At 58.2% G+C, this 20,134-nt stretch overlaps 1 protein-coding gene and 2 long non-coding RNA genes across 7 annotated transcripts in view; 1 reads left to right on the top strand and 2 right to left on the bottom strand.

Moving 5' to 3' along the window:
- DTX2 (deltex E3 ubiquitin ligase 2) overlaps positions 1-20,134 on the bottom strand; it is a 33,729-nt gene that overhangs the window by 8,746 nt on the left and 4,849 nt on the right. For 2 of the 4 annotated variants that reach the window (XM_080563138.1, XM_080563139.1), the window contains exons 2-5: positions 19,716-20,088; positions 15,199-15,784; positions 8,019-8,077; positions 668-799 (exon numbers count right to left, since the gene is read on the bottom strand). In XM_080563138.1, the coding sequence (XP_080419264.1) occupies positions 668-799; positions 8,019-8,077; positions 15,199-15,784; positions 19,716-20,019 (1,081 nt within the window). In that variant the 5' untranslated portion in view covers positions 20,020-20,088. The remainder of the gene's footprint in view (positions 1-667; positions 800-8,018; positions 8,078-15,198; positions 15,785-19,715; positions 20,089-20,134) is intronic. The other 2 variants (XM_080563140.1, XM_080563141.1) reach the window with 1 other exon arrangement.
- On the top strand, positions 8,020-11,327 carry LOC308180848. 2 transcript variants are annotated; one of them, XR_013941209.1, is made up of 2 exons: positions 8,020-8,988; positions 9,450-11,327. It is a non-coding gene; the product is annotated as an uncharacterized lncRNA (long non-coding RNA). The 2 variants fall into 2 exon arrangements; XR_013941210.1 differs by having other exon boundaries at positions 9,447-11,327.
- LOC308180849 lies at positions 16,470-19,709 on the bottom strand. Its single transcript, XR_013941211.1, has 2 exons — positions 18,076-19,709; positions 16,470-17,956 (listed from the first exon to the last, which is right to left on the bottom strand). It is a non-coding gene; the product is annotated as an uncharacterized lncRNA (long non-coding RNA).

Raw genomic sequence — 20,134 nt, 5'->3', positions numbered from 1 at the left:
TCCTCCTGTCCAGGAGCAGGGACAAAGGTCCTGCCCTGCAGGTGGCTGCGCCTGGCAGGGAGCTGGGGTGACCTGGTCCCTCCTGCTCCCTTCTGCCCGAGGCAGGCGGGGAAGACAAACCCAGCCCCAAGGCAGCCTCAAGTCCCCTGCGTGACTCAGGGGCTGCTCGCCTGGGAGATCCTCTTCTGCTCACCTCGTGACTCAGCGGTGACGAGCCAGACCTTCTGGCTCACAACGGCCCTTCTCTTGAGACAGCGCATGGATAAATGCTGTCCTCGAGGGTTCCTCGGCTCCCAGACTCATCCCAGCAGTGAGTCAGGGAAAGTCCTGGTACGTGGACAGCCAGGGCTCCCCGGGAGAGCTCAGAGGGACGCCGGGGAGATCACAGAGATCTGACATGCACAGAAAACAGCCAGGCAGCTCTAGTGACTGATGGAAACAAGCAGAGCTTCCAGGGTCTACTTCATCTTATTTTACAGCCTGGCAGAGACCAAACCGGCCAGAGAAACGCCCTGCTTCTTCCCTCTGTGGGATGAACATCCCCAGTCAGTCGGAAGAGCCGAGAGGGTTGAGGGGAGAGACAAGAGGAAAGGAGGGAGGCAGAACAAGTGCAGAGAGATAAAGAGAAGGAGATGGAAGCAAATATCAGAGTTTGAGCAGGAACTACCTTTCTTGGACACTTTCCTCCCCTCCTTAACTGAGCTGTGTTTTTTAGTGGCTTTATGGGTGCTGGCAGCTTGCGGCACACAGGTGAGGTGCACGGGGAGTCCAGCGGCTGACATCAGAATAGCCGTCATGCCTACAGCGGGTACGAGATCAACATGCAGGAAGGAAACAACGGGGAAACACATTAAAAAACTTCAATCTTTCAAATTAAAAAGACAAAAACAAAACAAAACCCAAGCCCTTGATTCAGAGAACATAAGACACCCGAGAGGCAAGGGGGTTGGAGTCACCGCAAGGACAGGATCCGGAGGACTTCAGCAAGGGGAGCTCGGGCAGCAAATTAAGACAGGGAAATGCAGGCGCCCTCTAAGCTGGGGTTTGGACGGGACCTTCCTCTCTGCCTTGGCTTTAGGGCTCCTCGGGCGTTTCATGTCTGTCGTGGTGCAGAGTCCTCCAGCTCACCGAGCCCTGCGGGCAGCACTGCCCTGGGGATCTGCGGTTACCTGTAATCCCTACAGCTCCTGCTCAGCTACTCCCCCGTAAAGCAGAGCATTTCAAGGGCATCGCACCAAACTAATCCCCAGAGAGCAGCTTGAGGGCCTGCGAAGCCTGCAGCTGTCCTGGGCCGGGCACAGGCTGGAGCTGCCCACCTCGGACCCTGCTGAAGGAGCCCCATCCAACTGGGCTCCATTTTCTGCTGGACCCCAGCCGCAGCTCAATTCCGAGACTTCTCTCCCTCCCAGCCGGCACCGAGAAGCGCTGCATTCACTGGATGCAGTTGGTTAAAGCTAATGAATCATTAAAAAGGACAGCCGTTCCCTGCAGGTAGAGCTGGCACGCGGAGAGCCACAGGGCTGGTGATGCTGATCTAGCGCGATGTTTGCCCGTGAAATACAGGCCAGTCACAAGGCATAACACTCGTAGGGTGGCACGCTGCTCTTGAACATACGTTCTGGGGAACACCTGCTTCAGTTTTTCCAGGAAGAGACCTCCCCCTGCCGCAGCTATCAGCGCAGCCAAAAAATAATTCAGAGATGCAGACTGACAGCAGGCAACCTGAAAGCCCAGCTTACCTCTTAGAGCAGCCTGTGCAAAACCACCTCCTAATACTACGGACATTCCCGCCAGCATCCCCAGATGCCTATGCAGCAGCTCATGGCCAAAACCAAAGTCACCAAGGCTTTTCAAGCCTGTATTCTACTGGGTTGGGAAAAGATAGAAAAGCAAATGCATTTATTCAGGACAAAATGAGGAGCCTTGCCCACACATGACTAAAAACGGAGTTATGACAGGAAGCAGCCAGCTTTGTGCGAGTGTTAACTAGTTGCGTGTTTCAGGCAGAAGAGAGCGTTAAGAACCCACACCCTGTAACTAACAATCCTCTGTGCAAAGCCAATGCAAGTGCCCCAGGCAGAGCCACCCCCTGCAGCCCCGACTGCGTCCTGCACCAGCTTCGCGCGCGCTCCGAGCACAAGTCCCACCCCACAAACTGCCCAAGTCCTTTCTTGATCCGAGGGTTGGATGCTTTTAGTACAGCTCTCATTATAAGGCCCAAAGACTTCCAGAGAGACGGAAAGGATTTCACAAGAAGGGGTACGGAGCACAGATGAAGCAGTTCGCCCAGGGTTACCCAAGGACCGTTGGCAGAGCTGGTTTGGCCAGCAGACCGGGTTGCTCCGTGACACATCGCCCAAGCACGCGCCTCCTGGTCTGAGGGAAGCTGCAGGCAGCAAAAAGCCAGTCCTTCACAGCACCGAGAGCTCCTCTCTGAACTGACACCAAGGCAACAGGCATCAGACACACGTAATTGTGCCAGAAATTATGGGGGAAGGAAAGCAGGGCAGGAAAACAACAAGCAGGAGAGTTAAAGATGCACAAGCAGCAGGTGAAGCAGTTGTTTGAGCAATTCCAGCCCCTGCCTGCTGATTGCGAGGTCTGTGATTCAGCACCAAGGAGAAAACACCTCCCTCCAAGAGCTCCTGGCAAGTCTGGCGCCAGAAGATCAGGAACACAAGCTTGGAAGAGTCTCCTCACAGCACATCCACGTACTTCCCAAGGGAAGCAGGTAACACCACGCAGCACCTTTGAGGAGCTAGATTAACGTGCTGCTCCCAGGGAGCACCTTTGGAAGATGCCAACACCGAGCGAGTAACCATCGCCCCAGCAGCACCACACTGCTCTCAGCAGCTCCAGCCGAGGAGAGCCCCCAAAATCAGGGCAAGACAGCATGAGCATCAGGTGAACAGCACGAACGCCAGCTGAACATCAGATCCACGAGATTCACAGTCAAAACAACCTCCTGCAAGTCTCGAACTCCAGACCAGAGGACTGCTGCCTGCTCTCGGCCCCACTAAGCCAGCAGTCCTCCATCGCTTCCAGGAAGCCTGGAGCAACAGCCCAGTGTTCCCATAACAAACGGGAGCGAACAAAGCCGAGTGCCTGAAGCCCAGTGCTCAGCTCCACGCTGCCACCCCCCGCACACCAGGCAGGGACTTTGGTCTTTGGGAGCCTCACCCCAGCAGGGCCATAAAGCGCCGTGCCCCGGCCCGGGGCAGGAGGAAGGGGTGAGGTGAGGCTGCCTCCAGCACCCGCTCCCCAGCGCTGACCACACAGACCGACATCTGCAGAGCAAGCCCAAAGACTGGCAGGGGTTATGGCCACCTACACGCAGCTGGCTGATCCACGAATGCAAAGTGAGAGCTCTCTGCTGAGGAGATCAATACCAGCTTGCTGGTGTAACACGCAGAGCCCATAAAAAACAGATGCAGAGGTTGGAAGACTGACTTCAGACTCCACGTTGGAGGACGAGATGTCTCCTTCAGAAGTTAGGCTGAGGGAAGACGACAAGGCACAGAACCTCGGAGTTCAGTTACCTGCTAACACAGCCCTTCCCATCCCCAAGGAGCTTATCTAAAGTTGCCTGTCAGCACCATGAGTCACTGCAAAGGAAATAAATGTTTATTTCAGGAGCTCTCTCTCACTCCATGAGTTGAAAGCATCTACAACACCGTGCATGCATACAGGCAGGTCAAGCGTGGGACCAGGAGAGCTACCCCCAGCCAAGCATCCTCCTGAAACCAGCAAAAAAAAAAGGTCATTTTCTGCTTTTACCTCCTGCTGCCTTCAGAAACACACAGTGAATCATCTCCTTCTGCAGCTTCAAATCAAGAGAGCATTCAGAAAGGGGCTGTTCCCGTGCTACACCGCTCTTCTGGCTCATCTCACCACGCAGCAGTGATTCCTCCTTCAGAGTGCTAATACAATATTGGAAGTCTCAGCATCTAGCAAGCCTCCCACGAGTCTGGTGACAAGAGTCACCCGCGAGGGATCCCCCCCGCACCCAAGCCTTACAGGGCAGCGCACCGGAGGCACACCACACCTGCCGGCTGATTCTCCACTTCTGACCCACGGACAGTTTTAATTCAGCAGCCACAGACAGTGGATTTGGGTCAGGAACAAGTTTGGCCCTGGCTAAATTCCCACTTGAAGACACAAGGGCCACGCTGCAACAAAATAGGCATCGAAGGCTTGGTCTGGGCAAGCTTTTGTGTTCCAGCAAGAGCTCCTGCTGCTCGCCGGCCGCCCCTGGAGCTCACAAAATATTCATTAATGTGTTCAGACCTTCCACTGACCACTGGTCTCTTCCCTGCCAGCACTGCAGAGGCAGAGAGGAGAGGCGAAGAGCCTTGCAAAGCATGCTTTGGCACCTCATCTGTTCCTGCCCATGTGCAATAGGCACACACACACACCCCTGCCTCTTCTCTCTTCCTCAAAGCATTTCTTTGGCTGCAAGTGCAGTGTCAGCAAGGAGTCAGTAGGACTCCTTGGGGTGGAATTATTTCTGCTGCAGCTATGACAACATCCGCCGGCTTTTCTTAGCCTCCCATGAAGTCAGGCGCTTTTGTAATATCCTGTACCGAAGCTGAGCACAGGGAAAGCACCCTTACATAACGCCGTGAGCCTCAACCAGGCTCTTACTCACACATCCAGCCCTACGTGCCCCTGCAGTCACCATTCTGGCTGCTGAGCTGTGTTTACAGACCTCAGACTCGTGTGTGCTTTGTTCCAGCTCGAGATTTAAGCAGGTGGAAGGAAGGGCAGAGCTTGCCTTCAAATAACCTGATGTCTCAGAGAGAAGCACTGAGAATTTGCACAATTATACCCATCAAAGTTTCTACGGTGAGTATATCCCCAAACATCCCAGCTCTAGGAACCATGTTAATGAGAAACCGTGTTAATAAGAAACTTAAGAAACGCTCAGCTTAATTTAACACAAAGCTCACTTCCAGCCTTTTGTCTCCCAATCCTAGAAGGGGCTCCATACGAGCACCCAGTCCCCCAGGCAGCCACGAGGCACACCCGAACTAGGTTGTTCCCCCCAGATTTAGCCCAGCTGAGCCTTAAACACCAACACCATGGTTTAGCAGTTTGCTGAGACCTCTCCTCTGGCATTTCTCTGTACTAGCACAATTTGGGGGGTGGGGGAGACAAGTTTCCACACGCACCTTGAAGCAAGAAGGTAACAAAGTCAGGACAAAGCCTGATTTTATATGGAAGTTTAAGCCAGCTTCACGATTTCTGGGCTCTGGAGCTGTGCTGCTGGAAGGTGTGGGGCTGCAGAGTTACGAATTCCTCACCCAAATCCCCAGGCACCCATCACACACAGCCCGCTTCCTTCAGACCACCAGGACTCCCCAGCTCCTGGTTATCCAGAGCCGCCTCCTGCACTCATACACATCTGGAGCATTTCTGGAGAGCGTCAGCACAGTTTAGGGGGTTTGCTTCTCCTGCTTCAACCAAGAACCAATGCTGCTGAGAAGCACCTCAGGATGGAGACCGAAGGCTGTAAGACATGCAGAATAAAACCCTTCTCGGGTCACACCTGGGACCTCCCTCTCCCCATGTCACCGGAGCCTGCCCTGCATCACCACTGGTGCTGAAGAACACAGCCGTGCAGCAGGACTGGGGGAAGAAGGGGGGCCCAGCCTGCACATCACAGAATAACCCCAAGAATAAGCATTGCCAAGACCACCCCCCAGATTTGAAATATGAACAAGACAGCACTTCCCAGAAGAGGTCCTAGAAGCAGAGAGCAGAGCACAGAGGGGGAGGAGATGTGCCTGAAGACCCAGCCAACAAAAATCCCAGTAAAATTTGGCCTTGTTACCACAACCTCACTGCTTGCTTTTCACCATAATCATTCCCAGACATGTATTTTCCTTTCACTCGCTAATTAACTCATCCAGATCTTCCCTCTGCTTCTACTCCATTTTAAATGGAGACAAATTCAGATTTTTCTCCTCCCTTGCAGCTCCAACATCTGTTACACCTGGCAGGGAGCAACCCAGGGCTGACCAGAGCCATGCCCAACAGGCTCAGACCCGAAGGAGATGCTGTCCCTGGGGGCAGGTGATGCACTGAGCCCTCAGCCCAGCCTGTAGCAGCCCCTCTGCAACTCAGCACACCTCATGGGGGGCTTCAGATCCGAGGAAGAACCGTTCTCGTCCTTTGCATCCCCAGCCTCCCACAAGAGCAGAGCCGATTACCAGCTTCGCCTTCTCATTCTGGTTTAAATGGTGCCAAGTGGGTGATTCCACCGAGCTCTTTGGCAGCCTTTTAGGTCTAAACATAGCACTACACAAGGACTGTGCATGTTCACCTCTTCCAAGAGAAGAGAAAGACTTGCACATCCAGAACGAGGTCACGGTTAACAGTACTAACGCAGCTGGGATTCAGCAGGGCTCTCCGGTTCTTTGCTGTATTTACCTTTATGCGATTAAGGAACTAATTACACAGCCAGTGCTAATAGCCGGGGGATGAAAGCGAGCTTTCATAAGCAAGGTGAGCCCTGCTCAGGTCATCCATCTAGGCAAGGTCTGAGCTCGGCCCTACACCTCATTACCACAAAGACTGACCTGCCGACAGGGAGATGGCCTGCGTGCTGCCTGCTTGGTGTTAGGGACCTGCGAGGCGCGGTCTCCACCGTGGTTTTAGCACTGGATGACCAGAAACAGCAGTCCCAGGGGATTGTTTCAAGGCAGGGCAGAGCCTGGCACCTAGAAGGGCACCGGCCGCCACCACCTTGGCTAGCAAGAGGTGGTGGCCACTTTGTCCGAGGGAGAGCCCAACTGCCTCCATGTGCTCAGGAGCAGAGCTCAGCACCCAGGGAGCTACTAACCTGAGCAGATCATGCATGGGCAGAGGAGAGAGAGAGGGTTAATAGATACTCCGTTGTGTCCGAAATGGGTACAGCAGCCCCCAGAAAATGCCACACGCCAGGTCTCTCCCACTCACCTACCCCAGGTTACTGGGTTAGGACAGTTTCAAGTGCACAGGTGATCTTTGTATGGGGGAGACACCAGCTCCCAGCAGAACACCCGGCCCCTCAGGCACCGAGTCCCACTGCTCGCAGCCAGCACACAGCAAACACACCGAGAGGCTTTGGCCCCCCCAGCTGGAAGCACCACCACTAAAAGCTGTGAGCACCAGTTGCTGTTTTCAAGGCACCACCATTTCACCTTTAACAGGCAAATCCACTCTGAAGAGTGGCACGTTGAGAACTGGCACTCCTATCCCTCCCAGACACGCTTCTCAGGGATGTTTAGGATCACATTCACAGGTTTGGATGGTTATAAGCAAGCCTGCGTTGTGCTGCCACAGCAGACAATGCCTGGTTCAATGTCTGTCTCTTCCTTTCCCCAAGGCAATGCATCACAATCATTTTTCAGGCTAATGACCACCTGAGCCTCTGCAATAAAATCACACAAAACAACCCCATGCACCATCCTGCACTGCAATTTTCTTTCTCAAAGGGGAAAAAAAAAAAACAGGAAACACCAGCTAGCACACAGCCTGGCCCACGTGCTCCCCTACACTATGAAAACAAGTACCCGAGCCCCAAATACAGCCCCAAAAGCCAGCTTGTGATGGTCTATTTATAAACTACAGGGGCAGAAAGTGCTTCAGAGACTCACCCACGAAGCTCCATCTGCCCCTCTCTCCTGCAGAGACCAACAGCACACCAGATACATCCTGCTCTTGCATTAGGAAGGTGCTGAGCTACAGCCTCAGGTGCTGAGCAGCATCAAGACCTCACCTCAGCTGGGATGGGAGCACAAAGCCTCAGGACTAGCACCAGTAAGAAAGCCAGTTACTGTGGCCTGACCTTCCCATCCTCTCTCGAGCTTGTCTTTTCTACCTTTTGGTCTTTAGGCCTAAAACTTTTCCACTGCCAAAGGCATCTCAGAGATGCTGGAAACTAAAAAATAAAAAAAACACACACTATGGGAAAGTAGAGCACTTGCTCACATAACCCTAAGGAGAAAGCAGATAAAGCAGAAGAGAACTGTTACCTGCCAAAGCCTGGTTCACTTTGCTGGGTTTGGACATCTTGACCGGCAGGCTCAGGGCGCTGGAGAGAGAGCAGAAAGACAGAGACATCAACCAGCACAGCTCAACCACTGCACACACCAGCACCAATTCAATGCCCCCCAGGCCCTGGGTATATCAATGGGCTCTAATCGCCCAGATGAGCCTCATCTGGGACCCCCCACCCACACATCCTTCACCCACTGGTCCGGCTGCTGTATTTAAGGAGCCCCCCCAGCCAGAGCTATGGAGGTTTATTTCCCTGCAGCCTTGTCCTGAGCATGATGAGTCTGTGCTATGTGCAGGTCCCTGGCGTGAGCGTGCAGCCAGGAGCTACCAGAACAGAGCAAATAACCTTAAACCTTCCTGGTGACTTGCTCTGTCAGCCTGTTATGATGGCCAGAAGAAAAAACACTCCCCAAAGCTCAAGCCCTGATGCTATGTGAGATGCTGCAGCTGTGGGGACTGGAGGAAGTGAGCTGCACCACCCAACAGCTCTGCACGTGGGGAAACCGAGGCAGAGAAAGCTCAAGCCAAGCACTTGAGCACGTGCAGCTGGTCCTTGAGCAGAACCAAGTCCTGACTCTCACTGCCTGTCCACGGGGTTACTGCAAGATGTAGGAAGGAGGGAGGAAGGGCTGAAAGAGATTTGGAAGAGTTTGGTACCCTTCTTTCCTTGAAAATCAGTGCAGATGCTGTAACATCCCTTTCAGGTTCCTAACTTGCTCTGATGGTGTTTCCCAGAGCTGGCAGCTCAGGCCCACCAGCTGCAGTTACTTCCCAGTGCCTTCAGATGACCACCTCCAGACTCCCCACGCCAGCCCCAGTTACGCCAACCCCGGCCAGCTTCGTAGGACAGCAGGTCGCCAAGCTGCCAAACGCCACCCGCTGTCTCTGGGAACCTAGCCCTCTCCAGAAGCTGCCACCGTGCCCAAAACAGCCCCAAGGACAGAGGTAGGTCCCTCTCCTCGGCCTCCCGAGGTTCAGCAGCGACACATCCCCACCTCCCCTACCTGCCGCCGCTCGGAGCAGGTCCCTGCGCAGGTGCCGAGCTCCTGAAGAAGGCAGCACCCCGGGCTTGGCGCTGCTCTGACAGCCTGGCCGCACGGGACTGGGGCCTCCAGACCTTTAAGAGGTCCTCCGGGCTGCGGAGGTTTCCCTTCCCTCTCTCAAAGGCTGTGGTTTCCCCTCGCTTGCCCCTCATTTTGCAACGTTTTCAAATGATGCAACGGGCTGCTCTCACCGCAGCCCGGCTCGAACCCTGCTGGCAAATCCTCCCCTCGCTTTTGGGGGGCTTTGAAGCAGGCGCCGTGTCCCCTCTTTGCGACCTTTTTCTTCATTCAGCTTTTCATCGCTCTTTCTCACGGATTTTTTTCTCCCCTCCGTTTTCCCTCCTGCTGTGCTCCCCCCAGCAGAAGCACCGCGGGGTCTGGGCACCCCCAGCCCAGACACCGAAGGATTTGTGCTTTGCTGTCACCCCCCCAAGTTGCAGCAGCCACCGGGGGTGCCTTCGTTTCCCCTTCCCCACGGAAAAGCAAGCAAAGAAAACACAGCAGGGCACGGACAGGGCTGAATCCTCAGTGGGGGTTCACCCAGGGGCGCACAGAAGGGCCGGAGCGCAGGGATTTACGACGCAGGACCCAAATCCTTTTTATTTCACGTGGCTCAGCAGCAGCTCAGCGAGCGAGGCCGCAGGACGTGCCAACCCATGCGGGAACGCGCCGGCCGGGCTGCCACGTGCTGCCGTTTCTCTTACAGCCGCGGAAATCCCTGGTGAAACCGAGGGAAACTCACGCTGCTCCGCGGTGCCTCGGCCGCCTCGCTGCCCCGGCAGGTTCGAAGCCGCGGCGCGTGGGAGGAAGAAGCACCGCCACGCCGCAGAAGGGGCAGAAATGCTCCTCCAGGCCTGAAGAGGGTTTTTTTGGAGGAAGGGGAAGAGGTAACAAAGGGTATTGCCACGGCAGTCTCACACGTGCGGTGCCTTGCACCTGAGCAGCCTCGCCAGCAGCACGAGCTGCCTGCGAGTAGTCCATCAGCTTAGACCCGAGGCGCTCCGGCACCGCCACGGCTTTTTGGGAGCGGTGCCGCCGATTTGTAGGCTCGGCTACGGGGGCAGCGGCCCCGGCAGGCTGGGGAGGGCTCTGGTAGGGGAGGTTGGGAGAGCAGCACTGCCAGAACAAGTACTGCCACGCAGAGAGGGGCTGGGTGTCCGCCACCGCATCAGCTCCCACCACCTCTGCTGCCCACAGATGGAATTCCACCTGGCGGTACCCGTGACACCAAGCCAAATGTTCCAGCTGTGCTTGTAGCACCTGGAAGTCAGCGCCTGAAATCTCGGATTTTTCTGCCGGTACCGACTCCTCCCCGGGCTGATTTCGTCCCGCCATGCCCTGCGGGCCCTGCTCGCCCCCTTGCTCAGTGCCGTCGGTACCGGGGGGTCGTAGGCTGTGGGGAAAGGGGCGCACAGCAAGACACCGTCCTCACAGATCCAGTGAGAAATTCCTGGCGAAGTCAGGTTGCCGTCAGTGGATCCCGTAAGCAAAGCATGGCAACTTGTTGCTTTCCCAGACGCTCAGGTGCTGCAGCACCGGTGAGGCAATGAGCTGCAAGACCGGAGAAGTGGCACTCGGTGGCCAGATCCGAGCTGAACAGCCCCATACGTGATTTCCTCACGGGGCAGGAATGGAAAAGTCCCTATCAACTCTCCCCCTTCCCAACAGAGCCCATTCTTCCTTCTCTCCCCTCCAAAAGCCGCATTTTCCTGTGCCCCGGTGCCTTTGTACCCTCTGAACAAGCAGCCAACGCTTCCCCCAGGTCCTGCCCTGCCTCAGATTCACACACGTGTGCCCAGGGGTCTAACCCCTTCCATGGAAAACCTCCTGGGAGGCTAACAGTGGCCACACAAGAGCTTCTCCCTTCCCTTCGTTTTGAAGAAGACATCAGGACCTAGACCAAGGCCCCACGCCCCAGGGACCTTTTCTTGCGCTGCACGCAGCCGCGTCGATCCATGGGGCTCGCTCCCAGCACCAGGATGAGGAGCGACAAAGGGCTGGGGACGAGTCACAATGGGCCTGCCGAGGGCCGGGGGTGGCAGAGACCCCCACGGTCTGCTGGAGCCGAGCAGCCCGCTGTTCTGCTGGTGGGCAAGAGCTGAAGGGTGAGGAGGAGGAGGAAACACCCTGCCTGGGGTCTGGTCCCTGGGGTGCATCTGATCTGACAGCGTGCTGAGCACACGGGAGACGTGGGGCTGTGGCACTTCCAAAGAGCACCCTAACACTACAAAGCTTCCCTCCCCAGCCCCAAGACACCCCTCCCAATGCTTTTCAATAAAATTTCCCCAACCCGAGCCCCCTGCCTTATCTGCAGGCGGAGCTGGACGGGCACCCACGGCCACGCGCGCCCAGACCAGCCAAGAGAGCTACTGCAGGGACTCTCCTGGCTGGGGCACGAATTTATTCCCCCCAAACCGCCTCCTGCAGCTTTCCTTGCCCTCGTGCCAAGCAGGACACCCCTCAGCAGTGCCCTTCTCTGCAAGGAGCCCCCCCGGGGGGGTGGGGAGCTGAGCAGCACCCAGAGGTGGCCGGAGCGCGGGGAGCCGCACGCAGCGGGGTGCTGCTCGCTGCTGCAGGCACGGCCCCCCCTGCGGCACGCTCCGTCTGCGGCTCTCAGCGCGGCCCGTGGAGGTGGCCGGGTTCATTATCGGCCTTTAACACACGGGAGGAAACCAAGGCACCAAGAGGCAAAACAACCTGCCCACATTTACTTAACATTCTTGGCTCCGCTGCTAACGTATTAACGTCTGCTTGGGCCTCGGCTCGCTCCAGGCGACGCTCCTCGCTGGGTTTCGCAGACTTTGACCCCCCTGAGAGCAGGGGGAATTGAAGCCGCAGCTTGCAGTGCCCCAGCTCCACCCTCTCTCACCCCTGCACCCGTGCCCCAGCCCGAAGCAAGCGGGAAACGCTTCCTGGCGCTGCCGCGGCTCAGACATGCCCGTGCCGCCTGCCCCGGGGGCTATGCCCGCCTGCACCTTGGGAATAACTGTCACAGCCACCCAGGGAGGCAGGCAGCTTTCCAGGAGGAACTACACCTCTTTCCGAGGCCTGCAGGAGAGAGGTTTTCTTCTGTGCTGCCATTTTCTGCCGTGCTTCCTCCTGAACTGGGTGTATTTAACCAGGTGTGTATAACCTGGGGTGTATAACTGCCCTGTCTTTCCGTTTCCAGTAGCATTTGAGCCGCCAGGAACAGCTCAGCTCCAGCGAGGCAGGGGCTGGGGCAGCCCTGCGATGACGAGCGGTTCTGTAACAGCCAGCAGCCTGCCAGGGGTGCTGCGGGGCACGCACAGCGCAACCTCTATTAGACACTGGAGAATCCCCATCCAACCCCGCTGCTCCCTTCCCCGCAGCCCAGGCCTTGCTCTGCCGATGAACGCTTGTGCGAGCTGCGGCGAGGGCCAAGGAGCAGCGGCAGCAGCTCAGTGCCACGAGGCTCCTGTGCAGGCGTCCTTCCAGACCACAAGTCCCCCTTCTCTTCTCGGAGCCCCGGGGCTGGAAGGGGGCTAGCTGCCATTTCGCTGCCATTCCCAGGCAGCCGGAGGTGCTGGCAGCCAGACAGCCGCTTCCAGGGCCAGCCCACGCAGCCCCGAGGCCCCGGGACAAGGTTTTGGCCCCGCGCGGGGCTCACGCCGCTGGGATGTGGCCCCGCTGCCAGCTCTGCGCCCGAGCACCGGCCGCAGGGCCTGCGCGTCCCAGCCAGGAGGAACCCCAGCAAAGCTGCACGCTGGACACAGATGCAAACCCTCCCTGGAGTAATTAGCGCAGGATAATTAGCGCCTCGCCTCCATAGCCACAAAGCTCCCCATGCAGCGAGGAGCAATGGGAGAGGAACGAGGCAGCCCAAGGAGCGCAGCCGAGGGGGAAAGGCAGAGAACCCAGTGGATACAATAACTCCGGAATGTTCCGGGCTTCGGAATTAAATGAAACACATTGTTAGAGCGTGCTACTCAGGTTTCCCCTAATTCACAGAAATGAGGGTATTTTCTGCTGGAACACGGCTCCACGAGCCTGGGAAAGTAACCCCAGCCAAGAGCAATCACACCGGCCCCGCAGTATTTCCAGCTCACGGCATGGAAAGAAAGGGGAAGAGCCATCTCGAGCTGGCGCCGAGTCCCCTCCACGTACCGGAACGGCACTGGAAGACTGAGATCGTCCCCCCACATGCATTTGTCTGGCAGGGCAAAGGACAGAGCCCGTGGGAAGGTAACGCTGCAGGACTCCAGCTCCCCGCTCAGCACCCAGCAGGGCACCACAGCGTCTTATCGGCTCCAGCCAGAGCCTTGCAGGGCAACCACAGCAGCATTTTGCTCTCGTTTTGGCCAGCTCTTCCCACCCCAAGAGTCACTCTGCAAGCCACACGGGTGTTTATGCTCTGGGGACAGACGCCGGCCCCAGGCAGGGTGACAGCACCGCGCACCAACCCTGCAAGAAGCGGGGTTTGGCAGCTGCTGCGGGAGGCAGCAAGAGCCCTGCTCGGTGCTGAGCTCCGGTTCTGCGCCCCGTCCAAGGGTGAGGGGAGCAGAGAAACACCGCGGATGCACGAGATGCCGTGCACAGTCACCAGGTGCAAAGGGAGCACCGTGAGAAAGAAGAACGAGGTGTGGGAAGTCGCTGTATTCAGATCACCCCCGAGAGGGAAAGGCCTGTCGTGCTGAGAAAACCACCTGAAGATCAGACAGAGAGGTACAGCGTGGCCGGGAGCTCTGCAGGCCATCTGGTCCAACGCCCTGGCCAAGCACGGCCACCGGGAGCTTCTTGCACAGGTCCTGTCCTCGGCTTTTGAAGATCTCCAAGGAGAGAGACTCATCAAGGGAGCTTCCTTGCTCAAGATACAAACGAGGTTCAAAATAAACTTGTGCCGCATGCAATTAGCGGAATGAGCTTCCACCGCCCTTCTGATCTCTTATCTGCGCATCTCCTTGGGCTGGCTTGGACAGGTAAATCAACCCTGACAAGTTTGCCTCGAGTTTCTCAGATGCTCAGCGTTGCAGCGCCTGACTTATTTCTAGCAAAGCGTGCGCACCGCTCTACACCCTGACGGTGGTTTACAACCAGAGAGCCCTCAGTGCGGCCTCAGGTTGACGTTACTGTAGCTGAGAGATGCCCAGCACATGCGTTATCACCAGCTCTTGGGAATAAGACAGACCCCAAAAGCCTTGAGCTAGAAAAAGCCCTGCGTGCAGAAAGAGTTAAGACTGAAAGCCTCTTAGTGAATATCCTGCTTGGTTTGGGTTACAGAGGCTGCCCCTACGAGGTGGAGGGAAGGGCCACTCTGCAAGGGAGACGCTGACAGCGCCGGCTGGAGCTGCTGCCCCCGGGGTAACACGCAGCAGCCCCCCCAAGCAGCCCACACAGAGGAGAGGAGCGGGGCCGCAGGGTGAGCCCAGGAGATGTCGCTTTTCTTTTAGCTCGCAGCACCCAAAGGCCCGGGGAGAACCAAAGCCCTGCCTCCCACAGCAGCACGGTGCAGACACAGCCCTCCTTCGGCTCCAGCCGCTTGCCAGCAGGAGCTAAAATCCTGTGCTGCGAGATGCGTGCGTGCTTCAGGGCCTCTAGCGTGGCAGTGAAGCCCCACAGCACCCTTGTCCCCTCTTTGTTCTCATTAGAGATGTCAAATGTGGACTTCCTAATTGTGTCAGAGAACGTGGGAGGTCTCGGCCACATGCAGCGAGTCCTGCAGGAACTCCTTGAGGGGGAAGAGCTTTGAACGGGGCAGTTTTCCACTCCACATTTGCCGTGCGTTTTGAATTAAATAGGAATGTTCACAAATCCCCTTTTCATTTGCTCGGTCTCCCCTCAAAATTGCTTTCAGACGGACAGAAGCGCTACCAACCACCTGCATTTCCTCTAGCCTCTAGTATCTCCACCTGACTACTTCCCCCAGCGGCTCGGGGGACTTTCACAGCTGACAGGGAATAATTTTGAGTGGGAGAAGAGAGAAAGCAGAGGGGAAGCTTCCTCATCCATCGGACACAAAGGCACGAAGATCTCCCTCGTAGGGAGAAGACCCTTGTGCGGTCCCCTGGGACAGAGAGGCTCCTAAACGAAGACCTGAGCACAGCGGGGCTCTCGGGCACGCACGCAGCATTTAAAGGCGAACTGGGGGCTGTACCTGACTCCATTCGGCGCAGACAGTCCCGTGCTGGGGCCCCCAGCTTGAGGCAAAGCCCAGGTGCTCTGCGCGTTGAGTCTCGGCGTCGACCTCGCCGCCGACAAAGTCGGTTTGTTGTAGGGCACAAAGCCCACGCCGGCAGAAGTCGCGGACGTCGTCCTGCCGGAAACCTGGTGCGTGGCGGAGGAGTTGGGGAAGTTTGTCACGGAGTGCCGGGACCGCGTGGTGATGGGGCCAGTCCCCCCGTTGAGCCAGCACTGCTGGCACGAGCAACCCAGCCCCGCGTGGCCGGGGGCCGAGGCGGACGTCACCGGGTATGGGGAGTCCAAGCGCCGCTGCACGCTGCGGCGGAACCTCGTGGTCTTGTTGGTCTGGACCTGGGCCACCAGGTCGACGTCGTAGTTGTAGCCGAAGGGCGCGAGATCGACCCGCTGGTGGTTGGTGGCACGGGCCTGCTCCAGGACCTCGCAGACGCTCATCTCGTAGGGGGACCAGCCGCCTTCGTCGTTCTGCCACTCCCAGACGATGCCCTGCCCCGCCGCCGAGCTCCCGGGGAAGAGGTGCCTGCGGACCGCCCGCATCGTCCCTGGGGGGAGAGGGGAAAGTCAGCGTGAGCGGAGAAGTCGGGGGGGGGTCTCCTTCCGTGACTCGTTCCTACACCGGGCTGCGGTGGCTAACTGGAGGCACGAATGGACTTTCTCATCCCGGCACGGGATGAGCTCAGAGAAACGCAACGCCTCCGAGCCCTCTGTCCCTCGGCCAGATCTGATTGCGGGCTGGCAGCGGGTTCAAACGCTGCGGGGAGGAAGGGAGGGAAGGGGAGAGGATCCGGACCCCGACACACCCAAGCACAACGGCGCAGCGATCACAGATGCTTCGCTGACGTTAAAAAAAAAATAAAATCAGGCTGAGGCTCAGATCTGGTAAAAAAACCTCCCACAGCCTTGACAACAGAGTAACTATAGAGACGTGACACCGTCAGAGCGCGCTCTGCAGAAACACTTGAGGGGCTGAACGCCTACCTGCCGCTGCTGTGCGAGGGTCTGGGGAGTGGGTGAAGTCCCACAAGGGCAAGACAAGGACGTCAGAGAGGGGAAGGACAGGGCCAGCTTCTCCAGGCTCCTGCCTGCCGGGCAGCAGAGCAGGAGCAGGGAGGAAAAGCCAGCAAAGTGATCTGGAAGCTGCAGAGAGCAGCTGTTCGCACAAAGGACGAGGAATGAAAGCAGACACGCTGCTGTTGCGAGGCTGCTCTACAGCAGCAGCACGAGCTCGAAACCCCCTGGAAGCCCGGCTCTCCGGGGTGACTTCACGCTCGGCTGCTCTATAAAAGCAGGAGGCAGCAGGAGGAGGAGGTGAGCCGCCCAACAGGACAGAAGCCCTCACCTCTGCAAAACCAGGTTCCTGCAGCAGGGGCAAAACTGCTCCTGCTGGGAAAATCCTCGGCAGCCCTCTGCACGGAGAGGAGCGGGGACACCACGGGGCAAGGCTGGGGACGCAGGAACGCAGGGAGTCTTCAGGACAAAGGAGGAGCTCGGAGAAGAAGAGCGCCAAGAGGGGGAAAAACAAAAACAAAGCCCCTGAAGCTGTCATGAGGGCTATGACCCTGAACTCCAGGCATGGAGGTGACAGAGGGCACACCTACAAACGAGTACCTGCACCGTGACCCCGCAGAGAGCGGCCCCGGGACGCTGCCCGCGGCCCTGTGGGCACCTCACCTCACCTGCAGGCTGAAGGCTGAGAGCTCAGCCCCAGGGCCCAGAGACTCGCGTGGGACGAGACCTCGCTCCGGCAGAAGTCGGGGTGGAAGGTGCCAGCGGGGTGGAAGGCGCCAGCAGACCCGAGCCGACCTTCCCCAGGCAGCAACCAGCGCTTTGCAGGGGAAAGCAGAGAGCACGGCCAAGGGCAAACTCGAGCAACAACTGCTCCGAGCCAGCAACCGAGCCCTGCCAAGTGCTGGAGACGCACTAACCACCGGGTGCCCGGGTCTGCGGCCTCACCAGGCACAGCATGCCCGGGGGAGACCTGAGCAGGGGGAAGTCTGGGGGTGATGGGGGCTGGAAGCGGGACAGTGAGAACAGCGCTGCGTTTAGAGGCGAGTGCTGGGAACGCGCTCCCAGCGGAGAGGAGAGCACCACGGGCAAAGCAAGGTGCCAGAAAGCCCAGCAGGACTCACGGATCGGCCAGGCAGTCCCGGCCCCGCTGGCCGGTCAGAAGCTGGGAGCAGCACGGGGAGGACGCCAGGTGCTCGCGGGGCACCTGTAACTTTTAAGACCTCCAAACAGCAGCGGGAAGAGGAGCCGCGAGGAGTCCACAACGAGAGCGGAGGCATGTGCTTCTTGGGAAACGTCCCCCTTCCCCCGGGGCTGGCAGGGAAGCTGGCATTCCTCTCCCGGGCGGGCAAACAGCTGTGGCGAGGGGACAGCTCCTGCTGCCGCCTCACCTCGCTCCCAGCTCATCTGCCCAGAGCAGCAGCTGAAGGCTAATCCTGCCCCCGAGACCCCCCTGCACAGCTGTCGCTCCCCGTCGGTGGGACGTGGCCCCGTTAACACTGCCTTCCTGTTATTCTCCCTGGCTTCCTTTGAAGAGCCCGTTTGTCTGTCTAGCAGCTAATGAGCAGAATACAACAGCCTATTTTTTTTTTTTTTGCTCTGTTTAAAGATTTTTCATGGGGATGTTTCCTGCAGGGATTCTTTTCTCCAGCACATGACAAAGGTCAGCTGGCTGCTCGCTCGGGAAGGCTCGTGTTTAAGGCAGGGCCCTGCAGAGAGAAAAGGCTTTGCTTAGAACTGGGCCATAAAACGGGGATATCAGAGCATTTTCAACAGTCGCGCCGAAGAGCGCGTCGGAACAGTTATGCACGGAGGGGAGCTCACAGACCTGGCCGCTCTGCTCAGCACCCCTCCAAATCGGTGGGGAACCCTGCGGGGGAGCTGGGCAGCACAATCGGCCCGTTTGGTATTGAAGCCTGCCGCAGATCTCGTCCAAGGAAAGAGGAGGTCACGTCATCCAGCATCATTTCCAAATCCACGCCGTGCCGCTCCCCAGACTAAATCCAAACCATCCCCCAGCGGCCAGCGCTGCTAGGTGTTTTGAGATCTTTCTCAAGGGACTGAAAAGATGCGGGACATCCGTAGAGGGACAGCTGCAGCCATGAGGAAGGACAAGGATGTCCCTTTCACACCGGGACACCTCTTCCAGCCCCCCAAGGCTGAGATCTCAACCTCACCAAGCCGGGCTGTGGCCTGGAGGATCGCTGCCCAGGTGCTGGATGGAGCACCAGCCGCAAGGTTCCTTCACCAGGCTGGCATTAAGAACGCAAGGAACAGCCGCTGGTGTCAGTTCTCGTGACCCATGCTATATTCCTGGAAGCCCCAGCCCTAGCAGGGCTTCCAGGCCATGCCGAGCCAGAGCTGTGAGCACACTCACCTAAGAGAGCTCCTCACCCGGCACTGTCCTAGGAAAAACTAACCTCGAGGTCACCGGTAAGCACTGAAGCTCCAACAAAAACACGGATGCAGCTGCGATGAGCGCTCGCCACTCCAACCACTTCCCTTTCCTGCAGGCACTGTCCGATCCCGCAGTTGATTCAAGGCACTGCTCGCTTCTTGCCTCAGTTGGCGAGAAGCCCGCGCGCTGCCAACCTCTGAAGCTTGGCGGGAGGTTTGGGCAGCGCGGTAAAAAGCTGCCTGCGTCCTAGGGTGATGGGAGAGGAGCTGGCAAAAGGGGGAAAAACTGATGCACGGAGAATTTTCTGTTGGTCTGGGGTGCGTAACGCAGAATCTTCCTGGATTTTCAGGAGAGGAGAGCATGCACCCTGTCCCTGCTTCCTAAGCTACAGCTGCTCGGCACAGCTGGAGCAAGAGAGGACAGGAGTCACCTCGGCACATTCTCAGCCTCAGTGACCTCAGGAGAGTCAAGACGAAAGTGAAAATTAGGCCTTAGAGCTGCAATTAGGACCAACCCACCCCCGCCTCCCCGGGAGGAAGCGAGCAAGCCTGGGACCGCAGCGGGGGTGGGGGGGGAAATATTCTGCGGCAGCATCGCGGCGGCGTGCGGGGGCTGCAGGCTTTCGCGGAGCAGCTTGCGCAGGGCGGCGTGCCAAGGTAAAGCAGCTGGCACTCCCACCGCACGGGGAACAAGGGACGCAGGCGGGAGGGTCGGAGTCGCAGAAAGGCCTTTTTGTGCCGGTGGTCTTCGACGGGTGCGGGTGGGGGGGGGGGCGGGAAGAAAGTTGCCAGCTCTGAGGGCTCTGCCTCCCGAGTCTGAGCTCCAAAGGTCTTGGCGACGAGGCTCCTCGGGAAGTCACCTCCGCCTGCCCGGCACAGCCCCGCGGATTCCCAACGCCGATTCGCTCACGTGCTGGGTGGCAGGCAGCGCCGGGAGAGCAGCAGACGTGCCAGCCAGCAAATAACCACCTGCAGCAGCAGCAGAGCTTCGCAGGGCTCTCCTGCCCCACCTCTCCCCGAGCACACGAGCAGCCCTGCCGAAATCCCGGCGCGGGAGGGGAGCTCCCTTACCTGTGTCCTGTCGGAACTGCGTCAGGCTTGGGATGTCGATGACGTAGGGGGCCAAGACGGCATCCGCGTGTCCCAACGGGATGCTGCTGACGAGGCCCGACCCCGATCGCCGGCCCTTCTGCTGAGAGGCCTGGAAAACCTGCTCGATGTAGCTGCACACGTTGCCTCGGTACGGCCTCCACCGGCCGAATTCGTCCTGCCATTCCCACACCGCCACTGCCGGAGTGCTGCTGTGCCCCGGGACGGAGGCGGGGGCTCCGGACGGCCCGGCCACGCTGCTTCCTGCTCCCTGAGCCGCTGCCATGATCCTTCCTCAGGTCTGGGCACACAGCAGCTGCGCTGGCTGGCTTCACACCATCTTCTTCTGGGGGATCTGCAGCAAGAAAGAGCACAGGGAGCTGAGAATGATGCCCCAAATC

Source organism: Anser brachyrhynchus (genome assembly GCF_964034855.1).
Source record: "Anser brachyrhynchus genome assembly, chromosome: 20".
In the NCBI taxonomy this organism is placed as follows: domain Eukaryota; kingdom Metazoa; phylum Chordata; class Aves; order Anseriformes; family Anatidae; genus Anser; species Anser brachyrhynchus.
The sequence above is the reverse complement of the archived record's forward strand: the minus strand, read 5'-3'. Positions and strand labels throughout refer to the sequence as shown.